Source organism: Sceloporus undulatus, chromosome 5, assembly GCF_019175285.1.
Source record: "Sceloporus undulatus isolate JIND9_A2432 ecotype Alabama chromosome 5, SceUnd_v1.1, whole genome shotgun sequence".
Taxonomy (NCBI): domain Eukaryota; kingdom Metazoa; phylum Chordata; class Lepidosauria; order Squamata; family Phrynosomatidae; genus Sceloporus; species Sceloporus undulatus.
The window spans coordinates 73506675-73528803 of record NC_056526.1 but is presented as its reverse complement, the minus strand read 5'-3'; the positions used below and the strand labels follow the sequence as shown (position 1 = coordinate 73528803).

General features: G+C 40.0%; 1 protein-coding gene across 2 annotated transcripts in view; it reads left to right on the top strand.

The window, feature by feature from the left end:
* Positions 1–22129, top strand: part of POT1 (protection of telomeres 1) — a 90922-nt gene that overhangs the window by 40640 nt on the left and 28153 nt on the right. For both annotated transcript variants that reach the window (XM_042467852.1, XM_042467851.1), the window contains exons 8-13: positions 830–1120; positions 5357–5512; positions 15280–15443; positions 17227–17309; positions 17926–17967; positions 21922–22078. In XM_042467852.1, the coding sequence (XP_042323786.1) occupies positions 830–1120; positions 5357–5512; positions 15280–15443; positions 17227–17309; positions 17926–17967; positions 21922–22078 (893 nt within the window). The remainder of the gene's footprint in view (positions 1–829; positions 1121–5356; positions 5513–15279; positions 15444–17226; positions 17310–17925; positions 17968–21921; positions 22079–22129) is intronic.

The window sequence follows — 22129 nt, the reverse complement described above, 5'->3', positions numbered from 1 at the left end:
GCTTTTAAAATGTCCCAGTTTCTCTCCTTATTCCTCAGTTTACGTCTGATGCTACAAACTGAGTTCAAAGTCCAAAAGTAGTTGCAATTAGTTAACTCAGTACAGCAGAGGAGGAAGAGGCGGAATCATGCACTTCCTAGTAGCCTTGTGAACCCATGTTCAGTGTGAAACCCAAAGAGTTTGGTTATGCAATAAGCCTCTGAAATATGCAAGAGATTGCCATGTTAAGTAAAGCCATGTTCAATGCCCAAATGTGCTGTTTGGAATGGGGGGAGGGGGGGTTGGCCAGAAAGGGAAGTCCATTTCTGTCATCTGTCTAGGAATAATGCCCAAATGTCCTCCATTTTGATCATGCCTAAGAAACATGCATTTATATTAACATTTTTTTAAAAAGCATCAAATTTTTTCGCATGTCCTCCATTTAAAAAAATGTGTCCTACATTTGAAAATGTTGTCCTATATTATTTAATTTATCCCCCACCCCCCACCCGCCCGGTGCTTGGGACACCAACCCGGCCCCCGGCTTGAAAAAGGTTTGCCTACCCGTGCACTTGATGTTCCACTTGACAAAAGGTTTATGGAGCGATGTTGTCGGTCTCATATGTTGAAAGTCAGGGTCATCTTAAAATTCAGGAATGTTGTAAACCTTTAGTTCAATTTACAATAATGTACTGTATGGGACAAACGCATCAGATGGGGTTATCCCATTTTGTAATTCACCTCAGATTTGTACAATAGTCTGATTATACATTGGCTTTTCAGATTATTAGAAAAAACAAAATGTACTGATTTTCCCTAGTAAGTATTGTTTTTCTTCATTGTCACCCAGGTCAGAGAGTTCAGTGGCCAGATGCAAGGGATTACCAGTATTGGATTTGCAGCACTTACATTTGATGGCACCATAGGGACACCTGTGGTTCCTCGAACATCTAGCAAAGGGTTCACATTTACAGATGAAGACAGAAAAACAGTGGAAGATATGCGCATTTGGGTGGCAAGTAATTTTCCCAGCGATGTTCCATCAGCAAAATTGTGTGCCATCCAGCCCCCAATGTTTTTTGAATTCATTTGCCAGCTAGTAGGAAAAGCAAAAGTGGATGGATATTCCTATCTTCTCAAGGTTTGTTGCTTCTTTTTCGCCAAATGGTGTAATTGAAGAGCTTTTACCTGTTACAACTTATAGGATGTCACATTTATTCTGTGATGTGTTTGTTCCCTTTTTCCTATTGCTGCTGCTAAGAGCAAACTAAAATTTCTTTTCTCCTGCTAGAGATGCTCTAAAAAGAACATGTGAAGTTAAGAATAAAATATGCAAAAGTTACATTACCGACTGAATCATATGGTTCAAATTTGAAGTTTAGAATAATCATGAAAATTGAACCTTGTGGTTCAGTTGGCAATACATTTTTTGCATATTTTATTCTGAACTTCAAGTATTCTTTTTTAAATATATAATATTTCCATTGATACTGCTTCAGGTTTCCCAAGTCATTTATTTTTTGCAACTAACCTTACAACCAGACTGTGCATCAGCAAATGTTTTTCATTCTTCCTGTTTTTACATATAGAATGTCTTTATGACTAGCAGATAGTTGGTGAAGTTTAGTATAAAAATACAGAAACCTATATACTGACAGTACTGCTCCTTTCATCTTCAACATCACTCTCCCCTCACTCATCACTACCCTCACAGAAATAAAATAGCCAACAAAATGAAATAGCTATGACTAGTAACTAGATGTAAGAACAGCACAAATATTAACATCTCAAAACTGAGAAAAGCTCACAATTCTAACTGTTAGTCAAGGGCCAACTGAGCCAGTACTAGACCAGCTGAAGCTGTACTGAATACAAACCACTCCCCTTCTAAGAGTGTTGGAAATACTGAGGACCACATCATTCTGGCCTGACTTTGTCTTGGCATATTGGCTACATGTATCTGCCGAAGAAGATTTTGATCTGATGTAACCTCAGTGTCAAGAGATCTCAAAGATAAGATGGCATAATAGGGATCTCCTGGCAGAGGGGCATTTCTATTTGCAGAAGAGTTTTGTGCCTACTTCCAAGCCCTCTACAGTTGATGTGCCTTTGAGATGAAATTGCAGTATTACATTGGAAAAATTATTTCAACTGTATGTGTCTGATAGAAATCAGAGAGTCAGATCAATGACTTTTAGGACTAACCTACTTATATTTATGTTTCTTAATATTAACCAAGTATTTTTTTTTAAAAAGAACAATATAATATTTTGCTATTTATGTTCACAGAGGTTTTATATTCTCTGGTACACAAATTACCATTCAAAGGTGTTTGCTAACTGTTGGGGTTTATTTATTTTTTAAAAATTACATGCACAGGAAGAAACAGCAGTAATAAATAAATTCTATTATTATCTGAAAGAAGTAGAATCAAGAAATGGAGAAGGAAGCTCATGAAATCTGATTAATTTTTGGCTTGAAAAAAACAATTGGAAGGCAATGGGATTAAAAGCTTGTTTTTTCAGAGCCTCAGCCCAGTCACAGTGCTGAATAGTGCTATCATACTTTGTTTGAACTGGAAAATTGAAATATTGTACTGCTCAGGCAGACGATAACCTTTAATCTCCTTTTGAAATGGAACATACTGTGAACTAGCCTTATCAGTAAGAAGACAAGATGAAAGTTTTCCAAAAGTTATGTATTTTGTGTGTGTGTGTTAAGTATATTCTACACATTCTTACTAGGTAGGCTTATTTTGTAGGGAGTGATCCAAAAGGCCATATGTTTTCTACTATTTGTGCTCTAGGCATTCTCCCGCATAAATATCTTACAATCTAGAAATAAGGTTTTCTAGAAGGTCACAGGAACCAGCAGTCAAGTGTGTGTATGAGCAACTCCTGTTTGTATGAGCAACTTTAGATATTTGTGCATTGATATTTTTTGACTAAGGGTCCACGGTTCAAATGGGCCATGGGAGAGATTATTCCCTTTCTTTGTGAGACTTGGGGGCTCGACAGATGGGCAGCTCCGCATCGCCTGTCTTTGCCCCAAGTCGGTGCTGCAGCAGGCACTCACTGCAGCACCGACGCACTGTCAAAGAGAAGCTGCCTAGAGCGGCTTCTTTTTCGTGGCGCCGCAAACAGGAAAGGGTGCTGCCATGACTCCACTTCCTGCCAGCAATGTCTGGATGCTGCGTGGCGCTTGTGTCATCATGGCAGCCCCCATGTGCACAGGAGGCCGCCGTGATGGTGCCACCGTTCCATATTAGGGTTCAGGAGTGTGCGGCTGTTGCGCACTCCAGAACCCTAATTTTGGCCCAAGCACGGCAATTTCCACCCATCTGTACCGGGCCTTGATCAGTCATTATAATTCTAGAGATCCTGAAGTCCCATAGTTTACTACGATGGAATTGGCAGTAATGTCAGTTCCATTGCTTTTTTCCAGTATTATTATTCAATGAGCCTTGAGTATGAAAGTAGTAGCCAAGAAGGTTAATATCTAAATAGCTTGATGTGTTTGGATAGGTAAAGAAATTTGAATAAGTAATGTTTTTAATTAATTAAAACCATTTACAGTTGGCCTTCCTTATCCACTGATTTTTTATCCACAAACATCCATTTTGAAAATATTTTGAAAAAGTATACATTCCAAATAACAAACCTTGATTTTGCCATTTTTTATAAGGGATACCATTTTGCTATGCCATTGTATTTAATGGGACTTGAGCATCCACAGATTTTGTTATCCATGGGGTGTCCTGGAACCAAACCCCAGCAGAAAGGTCAGTGTTATAGATGCATCATTTTGGGCTAGTCCTACATACAGCCTTGAGTAGACAAATACCTGTAGTCCTCTTTCATTTTTACCACCATATTATGACTGTTTTATTGGACTATATGACTAGTAGACAGTTGAGGGAAAGATCTAGAAAACCCAGCATACATTGTGATCAGGAGGATGAATAAAACAAATTCCTCTTCCTACCTCCTACAATATCATGGCAGATCTATCATAAGCAGTTTGTATTGGTCTTCCAAGTACTGTAGGTAGATTTGTTCTTAAGATTATGGAATTGATCCACAAAGTTTTATTCTCAGAAAGATTATAGATCATGTGGTTAGAAGAAAAGTATGGTTTATGATAACAGATATCCTGTTTACACACACATTCGTCACTGCAGCTAGAATAGGACAATCTTCTTAAAAGATATTCAAAGAATATTTACTTGTTCTTATTAAAGTAATAGCTGTGTACATAAATTCATGAGCCAAAATTATTTTGCCACTGTGTGCATGAATTTAAGTTTAATTCTTTATTCTAACTACATCTTCTTGCAAGTAAGTGTCAGTTAAAAATTACAGACAAGAGTACAGTGGGCCCTCAGTATCCACAGGGATCTGTTCTTAACCCCCCCCCCCCCCGCAGATACCTAAATCCGTAGATGCTCAAGTCCCATAGTACTCAATTGTGGCAAAGCTATGTGGCCACACCACCATTGAGGACAATGACACATTGCTCCCTGCCCCCCGATGCCAGCCTCTCTGCTTTCACCGTAGTGGGCAGAAGGGGTGTACCTCTTGTTCCTCCCCTCCTCCTCCTCCTCTTTCCCCATCACCGCTGCTGCTGCTCTTTCTCCTCCTCCTTCTTCTTGCCTTCTCCTTCCTATTCTCAGCTTTCTCCTCCTCTTCCCCCTTCATCACCCTGCTGCTGCTCGTCCTCCTTTTCCTTCCTCCTTGTCTTACCCCGCCTCCTCCACCTTCCTCCTCTTCTCCACTCTTCCTCCTCCTTTTCCTTCTTCCTGCTCCTCTTCCCCGCCTCCTTCCCCATTCTCCTCCTCCTCTCCCCCCCTCCATCGCCCTGCTGCTGCTTGGCCTCCTTTTCCTTCCTCCTCCTCTGTTCTCCTCTTCCTTGTCCTCCTCATTCTTGCCTCCTCCTCCGCTGCCCTCCCTCGCAGATGGCAAGTCGGCGCATACAGACAGCAGACTGTATTACAATCTGACATCTATAATAATAAGAGAGACTGAGTTTCTGCTTCTGGCAGCCATACCTATTGGAACATGACGCTAGATGTCTCAAAATTTGAGATAAAGTTTTTATTTTTTGCCCAAATTACAGTGCTGAGTTTCATGTCAAAATTTTACACAGGACCCCCTCTAGAAGCAAAACAGTGAGGCATTACCATTTTATTACAACAATGTATATAATGGAACTTGAGCATCCACAGATTTTGGTAACCATGGGGGAATGGAGGGTGGAAACTGGAACCAAACCACAATGGATACCAAGGGCCCACTATAATTTGGAATATTACATGTGTACCAACATTGTTTTGGGGAGATGATTTTTTTTAGAGATAATGAATTTTGTTTCATGATAGGTATGGGATGGCACAAAATGCCCCTTCCCATCCTGGAAGGTGTTGGTTAAAGAAGATGATATTGAAGGAGATGGCATTCTTATTCATCGACTAAGAAATCTGACAGTGGACATTGTAGTGTACGATAATCATGTGAAATTGGCAAAATCACTGAAGGTAATGGAACTCCAAGTAATTATTTCTTGGGGTTTTTGGGGTTTTTTTGGTTAGCTTTATTTCATATTTGTGATCTTACCATAGCTATATGTAATGTGCCTACATTTATTTAAATTGTGTGCTTTTCTGTGACTATTCTGTTTAAATCTACCCACAAGCTAAACATTTGGGTAGGGGGAATGAAAAAGACTAATTGCTTTAAATTGCTGTAAAAACGGGCAGCTTTAATCCCCATATTGTGGTATGATGCAGTTCTGAGCATATGCAAAATGAATTGTGCCCCTTCTGTCTTTAAATTCTTTCCTGTAAATGAGAGAAACTGTAGTTTAATTTGTAATCCCTATTATAGGCAATATTTTATACTGTGAGTCTATTGCCTATGAAAGCTACCATTAGTGATTGCTTCATTGTGCAAATCCATACTAGTGGCTCTGCAGTCTTCATTCTTTAGGCGAGTGAGAACAGTCTAATTAATCTTTAATCTTAGATTATGAATGCTGTTGGGCTTCTTATATTAGGATCTTTGTAATCAAGGAAAATTAGTCAAATAGTTCTTAAAGGAATATGCCTAGCAGTATTACAACCTAAAGCTCACTGTAAAAACAATTTTTACTGATAAATGAATGGTAGATGGAAATAGGTAATGGTTTCTAGGTCTTATGAACAGGCAACAGGGAAACTGCCCTGTACCCGTTTTAAATCATTGGTAAGTACAGAGGATTACATTCTGTTTTACAATATGGTACAGTTAGATAGTATTATACCAAAACCTTCCATATTAAACCTAAGGTGGTGTAGGGGTTTGCCTGTTGGATTAGGGCTCTGGGAGGCCAGGGTTCAAATCCATGCTCAGACATGGAAACCCACTGGGTGATCTTGGCAAGTCACGCTCTCTTAGAGGAAGGCAGTGACAAACCTCCCTGAACAAATCTTGCCAAGAAAACCCCATGATAAGTTTTGCTTTGGGTGACTCTAAGTCAGAAATGACTTGAAGGTATGTATCAGCTCCCACATAATGTTAAAATAGCTATTGGCTGCATACAAAGAATACTGCTGACTTTCTTCAGTGCTGCTGTGAAATTTAGCATCACATTTGAAACAGGAAAAAATTAAAGTCAGGAAACACTCGGAAGCAGGTATTCTCAAGATAACATAGATTTATTGCATGTAGACACAGTCCGAGATAGCTCCTAAACAGACTGCGCAGCGACATCCTGTCAAGCTTCATTTTTATATCTTGTGATACAAAGTCAGAAACCTATTCATTTCAGCAGAAACAAGTTGTTTGCATTTTAGGAGACAGATGTCTGCAAAAACAAGAAGAGGCTTGTTGTTATGCCAGATTTTCACAGTACACCACAAAAGTACAAAGGTTGCAAAAGTTATTTAGAGAGAGAACAGAAAACATTATTTTGGGTCTTGTTTGGTTTTTAGTCTGACCCAAAGTTCACTCATAGGCATTACTTTATATTCTGTAGAAAACCTATCTATGCCTTTTACCTTAATTGCCTGTTATCCAAAATGATTATATCTAGCAAGCTGCATGGCTAAGCAATATAAATCTTCAAATTTTCCCTATCACATTGGCACCTTTTTTAGATTGTCAGTCTTGACCTCTAGGGATCCATTCACCATGGCTGATTTCAAGCCAGTTGAAACAATTCATTACTCTGGCTTGTTGATGAAAATCCATGCTTCTATTTAGTGTACCCTGTTACAAGATGGAGAGCTTGGAAAAATTACTGTTCGGTACTACAAATTCCAAATTCCCCTAACCAGCTTGGCTAGTGACTGCTGGCTTGAGGATTCTGGGAATTGTCGTCCAAAAATAACATTTCTCAGCTCTGTAATTATGTGACTCCATGTAAAGATTTTCTGTGTACTGTATAGGCAGGCTCTCCCTCTGATCTTGTAAGATTATAGTCCTTGTTCAGGGATCCTTCTGAATTTGATTATGCATATACTCAGATGGTAACAGCTGCATTAAGAATGGTCACCCACAGGCAGAGAACAGTAGAAAGGATCAAAAATGTGTGTGTGTGTGTGTGTGTGTGTACATATACACACTCACAGCATGAGAGGAATCCCAGACTACTTTTCTCAATCTGTTGCATCTCTTCTCAGCTATTTCCTTAGCCATTCATTTTCCATATAGTTGGGAGACATGATTTCTATGAAAGGCTTTTTGTCCTCTACAGTTTTCTCTGTTTGATGGCACTCTAGTTTTTCTCTCTGGTAATGGGGCATGCTTTTCAAATGATAGGATTGCTTTGTAACCAGTCTGGCATGCTTTTGCAGTTCATCACCCTCTAAAGTGAAGTCAGTTGTAGTGAATTTACCAACTGAAATAAACACATTAAACTGTTCTCTGAATGATGGCCAGAGTTATAGGAATGGTTTTAACCATTAAGTATTTGGATGAAGTCAAGTGCTGCATTTTTCACAGAGAGCTCTCTTCTGCTTTTGAATTATTATTTTTTTCAGGATTGTGGGCTATATAAATTGCTAATCCAATGGTAGGTTACTCTTTTCAATAGCATCATGTTCCCTCTTACAGTAGCAGCTGGAGTTTGGAAATTGTGGTTTAATGTACAAATCTCCTTTATACACAACATCAATAGCAGAGGCTGTGTGAAAACTGGATGTTTAATTTTGTTTTTTAAATTATATATAATTGAAAATATGCCAGTGAGCATGAAAGCATACAATAGGAGGAAAATACAGGGAAAAATGGGTGGCAGAAGTACTTATGTTTCATTTTTAAACTAAGAGCACAGTGTGAACTTATTTTGCAGTACTTTTGCCAATAGCAGCTTATATAAAGTAGTATGTTTTCCCCTTAATCTTTTCTTTTCAATGCAATACAGAACTTGAATTTCAATTCATTTGAAGACTTATATTCTAGTTGAATAGGAAATTATGATGGTATCTTTTATTTCACATTGATAAAAATAGGCTTTGTCGTCTAGTGTGTGATGGTATTGATTATTTTTACAGGTCATATTGTATGTTTTCTGAGCACATGTTGTGTTCCATGTAATTTAGTCATAATGGCTCCTGTATGTGCTATTGACCAGAATATTTATTTATAGATAGCTTCACCTTAGGGTTGCTATAAGTTGAAAATGACCTGGGGGCACACAATTTTGAACTTTTATACTGAACCAGAGTGAAGCCATTTTGTGTCTTTTCTTCATGACTTTGGCTGATTGTTGAGGGGAGGGTGCGTGGCTGAACTGTGGCTAGTTTTGGCTGGTTCATGAAACAGTGCGCAAAAGCATTCAGCCAGGATGTGGGAGATGGTAAGTTGAGCAGCAGTGAAACATATGAGTTCGTGTTTGCGGAATGATCAAAAATCTCACTTTGTGTGTGCGTGTGTGTACATGTTTGTGTGTCTGTATGTTTGCTTTTCTGATCAGATAAGTTTCATTTACAGCTCAGTGCCTAATTGAATGTGAAAAGGTAGGACAGAGAATTAGCTAATGCAACAACAACTTCTAGCCTCTTCTTCATCGTGGGCTTAGAATCATAGAGTTGGAAGGGACCTCAAGGATAATCAAGTCCAATCCCCTGCCATGCAGGAATATACAATCAAAGCACCCTCAACAGATGGCCATCTAGCCTTTGTTTCAAAGCCCCTAAAGACAGAGACTCCACCATTTCTTGAACTTCACCCAAATAGCTGTTTTCCACATTAAACACAGAAGTGCTTGTGCATATCTCCTCTGCCCAAAATTCTCTTGATCCATAACAAATGCAAGATGTTCATCCTCATTACTAGGGATATGCAACAGGCATCAATTATTTGCATACTTTCTACCATAAAGGGACTTCAGTTAGGGGAGCACAACTGGGGCAAGTGCACCATGTTTTAGTGATACCTGCAAACCAGTATTTAACAAGCAGCTAGCTACAACAAAATGCTGCAATATAATGTCATTGTTTCCAATAGTCATTTGGTATTATGAGTATTTTGTTCTTACTAAAGCATACCCACTCTTTATTGGGTGGAAATGTGTATGCAGGGAAGAATTCCCCTTTAAGTATTTGTCTTGTTTTGTTACCAAGTCACTGGATGTTTTCGTCTTATGCAGAGGTAATGTCATTTGGCAGCATGAGGATTGATACTTTGAAAATGAATTTGCTATTATTCTTTACATCTAGAAACCAAAGTACAGATTGAGTCTCCCTTATCCAGAATTCTGAAAGCCAAAATGTTCCAAAAACAACAACCTTTTTTCATGACTGGCTGATGTAGTGACACCTTTGCCTTCCGATGATTCAGTGTGCACAAACTTTGTTTCATGCACAAAATTATTTAAAATGTTGTATAAGGTGTATATGAAACTGTAAAGAAAAGGAAGCTAGTGGTCGGGTTGAGCGGGCGAGTGGAGGGCAGGGGGACCCAGAAGAGGGGAGAGATAGAGAGGAGACTCAGATGGAAGGGAGGAAGGAATTTGGCATTGCACCTGAGGAGAGGGCGGAGGCCCTGGGGGTTTTAAAAAGAGGCAAGGGAGAGGCGCTGGGGGGAAGGAGAGCAAGCGGAAGACGGGGACGCGGAGAGGAGGCGTGGAAAGGGAAAGGAGAGATGAGCTTGGGAAGAGGAGAAGCAGCCGGGGAAAGAAGAAACTCCATAGGAGGGAAGGTGCGAGTGGGTCTGGTGCTGGGGACTCACCCTGCTTGTTCTCGAGAAGAGTGGGAAAGGAGAGGACGGCCCTGGAACCCTGAAGTAGGTAGAAGAAGGGAGGGGCTGGAGGAAGGCGAGGAGCCGTGGTGGGAGCTAAGGGAAAGACGCCAAGCAGGAGCGGCCCCAGCAAGACGCCCCACGAGGGAAAGAGCAAGAAACCCAGTAGAGGAGTATTGTCCTCCTCGCTCACACACCCTGTAAAGAAGAGCCCTAGAACCGAGGACGTCCTGGAGGAAAAGAAGGAGTCCTTACTGAGCCAGTGGAGCAACTAGGCTGTGCTACAGTAGCTTTGAGACTTTATTTTCTGCTACTCTCACCAGTGAAGTAACTGGGAGGTAGGCTTGGGCAATTGTGTAACCAGCGAGTGGGAATAAACGAAAGACTGTGAGCTTGGATATTGGCCTCATTGTGTGTTTATAAAACTGTTTTGGTTGCATTCATGGAGCCAATCCCAGGGGCGGCGCCTAGGGGCGGGGTTGCCCCGCCCACAGAAACATAAATGAATTTCTTGTTTAGACATGGGTCCCATCTCCAAGGTATCTCATTATGTACCTATATGCAACCAAGCATTTCAATTAAGGGAGACTCACGCTATAAACCATTGCAGCGTATACAGTACTTGATGTGTGCTGAACAACTGTAAAGAAAAGCTAGTAGACCACTTCCTTGGGTTCTCTGAATCCAATAATAAATGAACAACATAAACACAATCACAAGTTTGCTAATTTAAACCAAATTTTTGCATTAAACAGCTGTAGTACAACATATTTTATACTGAATCTAACACATATGTATACAGGCTCTCAAAATTCACTGCATCTCACAAAATGCCAGTATTAGACTGGCTTGCAGATATCTTGTTGCTCAGCAAATGTAGGCAATCTCAAAGACCAAAACAAAGATACAAAATAGATACACAAATAGTACAAAATCCACTAATAGGAATTTACTCTTCCATTCCTTTCTAAATCTTATTATATTATATTAGTATATACTAATATAAAAGTATATTAGAATTATAAGTTAGACAAATTATAGGTCAGACTAATAAGGATTTTATTCTTATACCTTGCAAACATAGCACCTCTCTTCCTCTCTCTGTGGTGATACCTTTACGGGGACAGCTAAAAGATGCTAAATATATTCCTCACAGGATCTATATTTTGGACAGTGAGAAAAGTATTAGTACAGTGGTACCTCGGGTTACGAAATTAATTCGTTCCGCGGCTAATTTCGTAACCCGAAAAACCTTCGTAACCTGAATTGCCATAGGCGCTAATGGAAAAAAAATAGCTCTCTGCTGCCCTCCGGTGGCGAAATAGCGCCGAGGTTTTTTCGTAACCCGAAAAAACCTTCGTAAGCCGAAACAATAAATCCCTATGGGATTTTTTCGTATCCCGAAAAATTCGTAAGCTGGGTAATTCGTATCCCGGGGTACCACTGTAGATGAAAGGGGCCCCAATGACCGTAGCTGATTGGGAATAAAAGCAAAGCAAAACAGAGGCAGTTTACAAAGTTTACCACTTTCTAATAAGTGTTTTTTCATACTAGTATGAAGCCTCAGATCCTTGTGATGGTACAGATTTAATCTCCCTTATCTGCAATGCTTGGGACCAGAGGTGTTTTTGCATTTTGGATTTTTGTTTTGGAATACCCATATTTGCAAATGCATACTGAATGAGATATCTTAGATTAGATATGAGACCCAAGTCTAAACATGAAATTCATTCATTTTTTTGTATATACCTTATAAACATAGCTTGAAAGTATTTTTTATACACAATATTTTTTAAATGTTGTGCATGAAACAACATTTGTGTACATTCAAACACCAGAAAGGAAAAGTGTCACAACCATAGCCACCCATGGACAGAAAAGTTTTTGAACTATTTCAGATTTTGGATAAGGGAGACTCAACCTGCAGAATGTATATAGGCTGTATATGGAGGAAGCAATTGAATGGAGTATCCTGGATGAGGGCATGGCTGACTAAGCTGGCTGGAACAGAAAGCAGGAGCCCTACCTGCTACTGTTTTGATGTCGTCAGTTACTAATAGCATGCATTTCTGCCTGGTGCTTGTAGAAATATTCCCCAAATAATGCTGCTTTTTATTTTCTTTCTGCTCCTTATTCCTTGAACCCAACCCAACTTTTAGATATTTTGGAAGTGCTTTAATGTTGTATTCTTAGAAGGTGCTTTGCACAGGATAGCAAGATAATTATGTACAATGCTGCCCTCTGAAGGAAAATGTTAGGATTGCAGCTCATTATATGGCTACAGTCACTGCTCATCTTCTTGCTGTTGATAGATAAGGTTGGAGCATTAATTTTATAAGATTGTACTATTAAAAATCTTTGCTGATTTCCTTAATTTATGTAATGATTACTTAGGCATAACTATAATCACGGCATACCATTTACATTTGTCTTTGCAAAACTCTTGTGGTTATTATTATTGTATTATTGACTTCTCTATATTTTTGTTTCCTACTTTTTGACATCTAAATGTACTCAGGATGATAAAGATTAGTTACACTGTGCATCTGTCATACAGTCACCTCAACAAGTGATCAGGACAACCAGTGATCTTGGTAGTCAGATAGACTCACAGGATGGAAATGTATGAAATACTCTGTAATCAGTCACCAGTTTACAGACAGTTCAGTGATAGCTCCACTTGTTACCCAGAGATTCATAGAGGCCACAAGCTAATGTGAACAATGCCAGTTAGAACATTTTAGCATGTATGTTAGACTTTGTCTTGCTGATTTTATAATCAGACTTTAATTCTGTGTTTTAAACTATTTGGCCTGTGTGTGTTTGAATGAGATTGTCTAGACTGGAGCAACAAGGGGGATGGATTCCCCAGGGGTACACCCAAAAGTCTAGGTCCTACCTGATTGGAGCAAACAGGGGTAACCAACCCTCATGAAGGATGGCTCCGCCTTCACCACTGGAAAATGTCATGTTTCTCAAACATTTTACCTTCATATATATATTTTTGACCAACTGGAGTTATTGCAGAAATAAGGTATTTTAAAGAACTAATATATTGGCAGCTTATCATGCAAAACTGGTTATGAAGACAATTGAATCCAGACCAATATCTCTGTTGTGTCATTCTGGGGGTGTGGGAATCTTTAACATAAAATGTACTTTATTAACATTATTGTAAATTTAACATTTCAGAGCATGTCAGTATGTAAAGATGATATTGTATTTCTTTTCTGTTGTTTTCTGGAGGAGTTTTCTAACGAGAAGTATTTTGAAATGATAAAATCAGTTATTTAAAAGATAGAAGTGCTACTCTTTAGGTATAGCTTGTTCAAGTATGGGTTTATAGTCTCTGTAAAATGAAAGGCTTGTGATACATTAACACCATCTAATGGATATTGAAGGAAGCATAAATTGCTTTTTCAGAGATACATTTGAAATCTCTTGTCTGGTTGTTAGGCTGCCCTCCTAGTTACATTTCAAATAGCGTAATAACAATTGACGTGTGTTTTAGAACAAGAATTTGTTGCAAGAAATTTCCAGACAATACAATACCTCGTGGAACAATTGTTCATTATTGCAGCAACAGAAAGAAGGAATATTGAAACACCTCTTAAAAGCGTTTGTTGGGTATTATAAAACACACACACACACAGAGAGAGAGAGAGATAAAGAAATTAAAACCAGTAAAATACAGTGGGCCCTTGTTATCTGCTGGGATTTGGTTCCATGATCACCAACCCCCGTGAATAACAAAATCCGTGGTTACTCAACTCCCATTAAATGCAGCGGCATACCAAAATGGTGTCCCTTATATAAAATGGAAAAAAATCAAGGTTTGCTATTTGGAATTTTATACCTTTATGCAATATTTTCAAGCTGTGAATGCTTGACTCCGTGAATAAAAAAAATCCTTTGATAAGGAGGGCCAACTGTAATTGTGAGATTTCTAGTGACTAAATGTACATTGGTAACTCTGTTGTGATGTATAGGAAAATGTCTGTTAATGGCTGAGATAATGACATTTTTGCTTTCTGATAGTTCAGTGTACAAACTTTATTTTATGCACAAAATTATTAAAAATATTGTGTGTAAAATTACCTTCAGGCTGTGTATAATATGTATATGAAATATAAATGAATTTCATGTTTACACTTACCGTATATACTCAACTATAAGTTGAGAAATTTGTGCCCCAAAATTGCCCCTAAACCAATTACTTCCTCCCTGCAGTCCATTTTCAAAGCCTTGGCTTCCTAGCGGAAAAACTCCCCATTTAAAAGCACTTGCATCTCTCTACTCCGTTCTCCAAGCTTTGGCTTCCTAGCGAAAAATTCCCCATTTAAAAACACTTCTCTTTTGAGCCGTTTTGCAAGCCTTGGTTTCCCAAGGAAAAAACATCTCCCATTTAAATCCAATTGCTTCTTTTTTGCCAGCCTTGGTTTCCTAAGGAAAAAACCTCTCCCATTTAAATCCAATTGCTTCTCTTTTGCAAGCCTTGGCTTCCCAAGGAAAAACCTCTCCCATTTAAATCTAATTGCTACTCTTTTGCTCCCTTTTGCAAGACCCGGCTTCCCATGGAAAAACCTCTCCATTTAAATCCACTTGCTTACTTTCTCAATCCGATGCTAAAACCTCTCCTCCAGGACCTGGGAATCAGTTGGGAGAGGTCCAGAGAAGGAGGGGTGGAATTTCCCCCTTTCCATCCTTTCTTATAGCCCCCTAAGTTTTACCCAGACTTATCCACGGGTCATATCAAAACCCAGGATTTTGACCCTAAAACCTTCCCTCGACTTATACAGGAGTATGTAAGGTAGGTCCCATCTCCAAGACATCTCATTATATTTAAATATTCCAAAATACACACACACATAAACACACACACACACAACCTGCAAAACACTTCTGGTCCCAAGTATTAATGTCTACATGAATTTAATGGACAGTGTAGAGATTGTTTGATGCTTGAAACATCCATATGACCTGGATGTACTGCACCAACTTTCTTGCCTCCCTGTTTTATAGATGAAAACAATAGTCCTGTTTAGCTGTGCTTTCTAAAATCCTGTTTTGTATGTATTTTAAGGTTGGCAACATCATTAAAATGTACAATTTGCATGTAAAAACCCATATTCCCGAAGACAAGCCTGAAGTTTCGTATTTACAGTTTCATCTTCATGGGGGCACTGGCTATGGCCGTGGGATTATAGTCTTGCAAGAAAGCGAAACAGATGTCAAGGAATTTAAGGCGTGAGTAAATAATATTTAAGGCAACTGTTGTCTAGAAACAATAATGAAGAATGATGCTGCAATCATGGTGCTTTATTCAGACTTCAAACTCCTCACCTTGCTCCAGCATTGTACTGATAGCAGTTACTTTTAAGAATCATTTGCATGTAATTTTGATCCAATTCCTAAATTCAAGAACTGGCATCTCTGCAGAGCTGTACTCTGCCCTCTGAAATCACTCTCCAACTTTGGTCTGACACAAATGTTACAGTGTTGTAAAGATTATGAATTAGAAATTAATACAGTAATGCAGACCTTGAATCAATATATACAAGTTAAATATATATTTAGCACATGCTAAGTCGAATTCTAGTAAACTAGTGTTCCTTAGAGCCACTAAAAATGCTGAGGGTGGGGAGGGGGATGCAAGACAGTATTAGAACCTCCCTGAACAAGAATGTCTTCAGTGATTGATGTGTTAGGCACAAGTATTTCATATGAACACTATAGAAACATTGGTTCCCCAGAATGTGCATTTTAAATTTCAAGAGCTTGTGTTCCATAGTTGTATGGGCAGAAGACTCTGCTAGTGGAGATAGTGTTTTCAGTATCCAGGACGGCACCTTCATTCTCTGGAGTGTATTTTCGGGCAGGGGGGGGGGGGGGGACAGTGGAAGAGAGAGCTGGGTTGCACAAACTGCCTGCTCCTCATGCTATGCTGGTTATAAGCTGGTGTGCCTCCTAGAGTAGGATTTATTTATTTATATGCTGCCCAGTCACTGGGAATACGGGCGGTTTACAACAGAGGGGATAATAGACGGTTCCCTGCCCTCAGGCTTACAATCTAAAAAGACACGACACAAAAGGAGAAGGGAATGGTGGGGGGGAGGGGATCAGGTCCAGCATTGTTCTCTCCCTCTGAGGCCTGGACCAAGGCAGATGGACTGGAGGGAGGGCTCTTCTTCTTCAGGCTAGCCCTGATGGACCTGGGCCTGCCTGGTCAACTCGCTCATATGCCGGAAGATGACAGTTATGGAGGGAGGAGTCTCTTCTTTCAGGCTAGCCATAGTGGAGGTGGGCCTGCCTGGTCAACTCCCTCGCAGGCCAGAAGATGACAGTTATGGAGGGAGAAGGAGTCTCTTCTTCCAGGCTAGCCCTGATGGAGCTGGGCCTGCCTGGTCAACTCCCTCGCAGGCTGGAAGATGACAGTTATGGAGGGAGGAGTCTCTTCTTCCAGGCTAGCCCTGATGGAGCTGGGCCTGCTTGGTAAACTCCCTCATGGGCTGGAAGATGACAGTTATGGAGGGAGGTAAAGTCTGTTAAGCATGCATAAGATAGTTCTTTTTACCATTTCTTTAAGCTTAATATCTAGAAAGGTTGTTATGGCTATATTTATAGTTGCAAGTCCAACTAAAGCACTATTTCTTGCCCTACTGTAGTATAATGTAGATGAATGTTGATTCAAAGGATGCCATGACTGTCCATTGTAGTAAACAAGATGTATTTTTCAGTATACCTAAACCCTTTCATGCTATTTCATATCAGGAATAACCATTCCAAATAGTTTGGATTTTTAAATCTTACATTTTTACACCCCACATTATATTGCAATATTAACGGTGAATTTAGAGTGGAGAGAGGTAGTAATTGCAGCATTGTAAAAGTATTCCTCTTGGAATAATGAACCATTACCAGTGTGCGCAAAGAAGACTGGAACACACAAGCAGTATCTTTGCCAAGAGTTTTCTGAAATCTGGTATGCTCTTATGATAATCTGCAAAGCCATTTAATTATTCATTTTCAGATTCCTGGATTCTGTAGACTTGACAGAAAGTGAGCATTCAGAAAGACCAGCTTTTCCAGAACTTGAGACCACTTATAGCCAATGTAAGATATACAGTATTAGTTTTTTCTTAAAATCACCCAATTTTCATTGTGTTGGAGTAGCTTTCAAAAGATCCCATGAATATAAACTATGGCCTTGTTTGGTCTTAAAGCAGGTGAGATTTTTGTCAGAGCAGCCAAATTGGGCAAGCAGAGTTTGCATTTTTAATGTATGTGTGGAATATTGCCTTCCTTGACATTTTCTGTATGAAAGAATCCTAAGAGTATATGTAGGTAATACGATAATCAAGCCAAATGATTATTTTAAAAGTAGTAGCAGATTGTTTGAAACAGCATTTAAGAATTTAAAAAATCCTTGTTTTAAGGACTGTTTTGATCTCTTTTGTGTTGTTTTGGGAGCCCTTGTGGACTGAGAGGTGACAAAGAAAGACATTTATTAAATCATAATAATCTAAATATGGAAACATGGCCAATCTACTCTAAAAGAGACCAGAGGAAATATCAAAGATAGTCAAAGCTCATAGATGTGGATGTGGTTGCATGTCCATGCAATTTCTTGTCATCTTTATTGATGGCATTTTAAAAAATTGTTTTATTGATAATCTGGAAATGTGATAAATTAAAAAGAAATGAATATCCCTTTTCTTTTTTTTCAAAGTAGGATACAGTTTGGACAGATGCCAACAGTTATCTATTACAGGTAAGAAGCTCATGTTCAGTTTGTCACAAATTCAAAATAGTTCTGCCCAAACAACTGCACTTCCTGTCATCCCCTCTCCATTTTGTTACCAGGAAGTTGTCACTTCCGCACACAGAACACCTTCTAGATTGGTGTGGAATTTCCTATGGGCAGATTGTAGTAGGGTAGAGCATCAGCCAAAATGGGAGGTCCCTTTCAGGCAGGAGTTGAAATTCCTTTCTGTTTACTTAGACATCCTGGCTAGTAAGGTTCCTGAGAAATGTGATCTTTGCCAGTTCTAATACTGTATGTGCTGATGTGGTCTGTATTTCATATGCTGATGTATGACTTGGAAGTTAGTCATCCAGTGGTTTTCTAGTTGAGCACCTGGCTTGAAGGCAGTACACACGAAAAAGGATGTAGGAGTCTAAGGCCTGAAACAGACAAGCCAAAAGTGACAGCTTCAGGCCGATCCGGGGGCGTGGCATTCAGATGACGCCACCAAACCCTTGGAGTGTGGTGGCATCTCCTTCTTTAGAGGTTTTTAAAGAGAGGCTGGATCTGTCGGGGGTGCTTTGATTGTGAGTTCCTTCATGGCAGGGGGTTGGGTGGCCCTTGAGATGTCTCCCAACTCTATGATTCTATGATTCCTTGTTGCTTGGCAGAAGCTACCATGCAGGCCTCTCTCATTGGTCATGTTGAAGAGGAGAAGAGAAACAGATTGAGAGAAAGAGAGAGAGAGCGCATTGGAGGAAGGGGGCTTAGATTTAAAACAGGGTCAGGTTAACCTCTCCCCAAGTTCAAATAATTATTATCTCACAAATTTGGGATGTACATTGCAGTTCTCTCTCCTCATGGATGCCCTGTTTCTGTCCACCTCCCTGGTTCATATCAGGACAGAGGAGATGCTCTATGCTCGGAGAGGATAGCCTTAAAAGTCACATGAAGCCTCTTCCTCTCTCCCCAAGGGCATCCATTGCTGCCTCCATTATAGTCAGAGCCCCTCTGTTAGCTATGCCAGTGTGAGACACAGGATGAACTCCCCTCTTGCGACTGGTGTCAGCCTTAGTACCTCTCACTTTCAGTAGTAGAGATTGTGTGTATGTATGCCCTCAAGTCATTTCAGACTTGTGGTGAACCTACCGTTGGGTTTTCTTGACAAGATTTGTTCAGAGGAGGTTTGCAGGCCACAGCAAATCAGGTTTGTTTAAAGCCTAATGAGTGAGGAAACTCAGGTTGAACTCAAGCAAGGAGAGGAATACTCCCCTTCCCCCAGTCATGGCTTAGTGGATCTGCAATGCTTCTATACATTTGGGGACCGCTGAGGAAACCATCTCAAACTGAGTGACAGTTTTACATCTGTGCATAATGGATGAATGGTACCAGCCCAGTCCTTCCTGAAGAACAGATGAGCACCCAAGTTTTCTGGTAGGAAAGATGGAATCCCAGTTGATTGGGCCTCAGGAAACAGCTACCTCCCCTTCCCTTGCTTCAGAGGAGAATGGCCCTGCTAGGGGAGGAAGACTACAGAGTCTGCTCAGGAAAGCTTCTAATCAGAAATAGAAGTGGATATGAAATTTTGAATCATAGACAAAAGCACAGTTAGTGTACACTAATGTTAAACTAACCTAATAGTTAGTGTAACCGTTTTAAGGTGGGAGGTAGCATAGCTCAGATTGGATCATGTTTGATTTTGATTGATTACAGAATTCACCAGAGCACATTTTAGACAAATTAAATTCAGTGGGGCTTAGCTGGAACTCTTCTTCTCCCTTTTAGAATCTCTAGCATCTGCAGTCCCTAAACTGAAAGGAAAGGGGTGAAATGGGACTGATAACAAAAAAAGGAAGGGTACCCATGCCTATTGTGGTTCCCAATCTCAGAGTTCCATGGGACTCAACATAGTTTTCAGTCTAGTGAGCCAGATACCTCTCTAAATCTCTATACCAGTGTTAGTTGAAATAGCAATCTCTCGACCAGGCCTGCTACTCCCCGGTGAGCTCCCAAGATGGAAGAGGATAAGATAAGAAGATAAGAAATGTTTATTGATTAGCCCTTAGGCCATTTCAAAATAACACAAAATAACGCTAAAACAAGTAAAACACACTATAAAATCCTATAGAAATTCTAAAGCAAATAGAAAAGAACTAAAATGTAATAACATGGACTCTGAAATGTGTATAGAGTACTGTATGGCTGTAAAACAATATAAGTACATTAGAAGTACAGTACCTAAAATGAGACATAGTTATAAAACTGATCATAAAAATCTACATTACAGGTTCAAGATACAAAAATGGGTAAAAATAAAATAAAAATGAATGTATTACAGCATTAAGATGATAATACATAAGATAATAAAATTGAACATGAAGCATCATACATCAGAATTCTTCATCACCTCTGCAATTTATCCCAATTGACCCCACATATCTAATTCTTGACTCTTTACATAAAAACCAAGCTGTGATAATAGATATTTTTGAATCTTGGCCACTCATGAAGGAAGAGATTCTGACATGGGTATCCCAAAACATTGTTCTTTTGATATAGGGACCAAGATACTGATCTCTTGATGGAAGAGGAACAATTTCTGATTCCTCAGATGAGACAGCCTGGGAAGCATTGGTCTATACCACATTAGACATCATGGGTGACCTTTCAGATCCCTGAGACTTTCAGTCACCTCCTTACTAGAATTTCCCAGGAGGGCATTGGTTGGCACCTTAGACCAACACAATCATGGACAAATTGCGGCTATCACTTCACTGTTGCCACGTGTGCAAGGGGCCAGAATGGCATCCCATCTACGCATGTGAAGACTCTTCAAATGACCCCTTGTACTGCCTGCAGTATCCTACATATGGTCCTGAGGATACTGACTGACCCAACCTCTGAGCTCTTACGGAAGGCCTCTATAAAGCATGTGCCCTGAAAGGGCTCCTCCTGACCGCCACCACTTTGACATGAGGGCATGAAAGCCAGGGGCTCTGTCAGCCAACAAGTAGCCATATATCATTAGAAATGATTATTCAACTGCACCCAACCTTCATCCCTAGCATTAGAGTGCAGGATGTGCTCCTTCTGTTTTTCTCTTTCATCTGTCCAAGGAATTGGAGAGAATTTAGAACACATGCTCTGTCTGGAGAGCCATCCACATTTGCCTAAAGAGGACGAGCAATTTGCATCCATCTGACACCTCATTTGCTCCTTTCAGCCCATTCCAAGGGCAGGAAGGCACCTTAGCAGGTGGATGGGGACTTGCATTACTACCTGCTATAAGACCTTGGGGGCGATGCTACCAGGAACATAGTTGCCCACAGCAAGGGGTGCAGCCATATCAGTGCCTCTGTCAATTAATGGTCCTCCTAGTTGAGACTAGCAGGGTGGCCACATGGAGGTCGCCACATATGCTTGCTAGGCATTACAAGTTTGATAGCTTGACTCAGCTGAAGCTGCAGTGGGCTGCAGAGTCTCGCAGCAGGTGGTCAATCCTAGGTTGTTGAAAGGCCAGCACCACTCACCTTAATCAGGGTAGCTCTGGCAAATCCCAAACTAAAGAATGTTGGGACCTTATCTACTGGGAAAAAGAATATTGGTTCTTACCTGAGATATGTCCATTTTCAGTAGATAAGGGACTACATTCCTGACCCCACTCTAAGAGGGCTGGCATACAGATGAGTTATAATGTACATGGTTCTGCTGTATGGGGAGCAAGTTAGATCACTGTCTTCTGTATGTTCTGAAATGCTAATAAATTGTTTTACATTTTTCTGGAGCATCCATCTCTACAGCTATTGTAGCACTTGCCTTCTGGGGTTAGCTCCACCCATGTGGGGATACTGGAAGGTCTTTTTCCCCCTGTCTGTCTGAAGCAAGTGGGAGGTGCATAATCCAAATTACAGAATGATGTCCCTTATCTACTAGAAACTGACATATCTTCTCAGGTAAGAACCAATGTTCCTTTTTTTACAGTTCTAACAGATCACCAGCACCTGGATGTGACAGCATTGAACACGATTATAAACAGCAGGAGTCCACAACAATATCGTGTCAGAGCTAAGCTGCGAAGATTTGAACCTGTGAAGCTCCATCAGTCTGTTAAACTCCATTGTCCCATGTGTAATAGTTTGTAAGTGCCCTAATACACCTTTGTCATAATCTGGTTGAATTTATTTTTTGT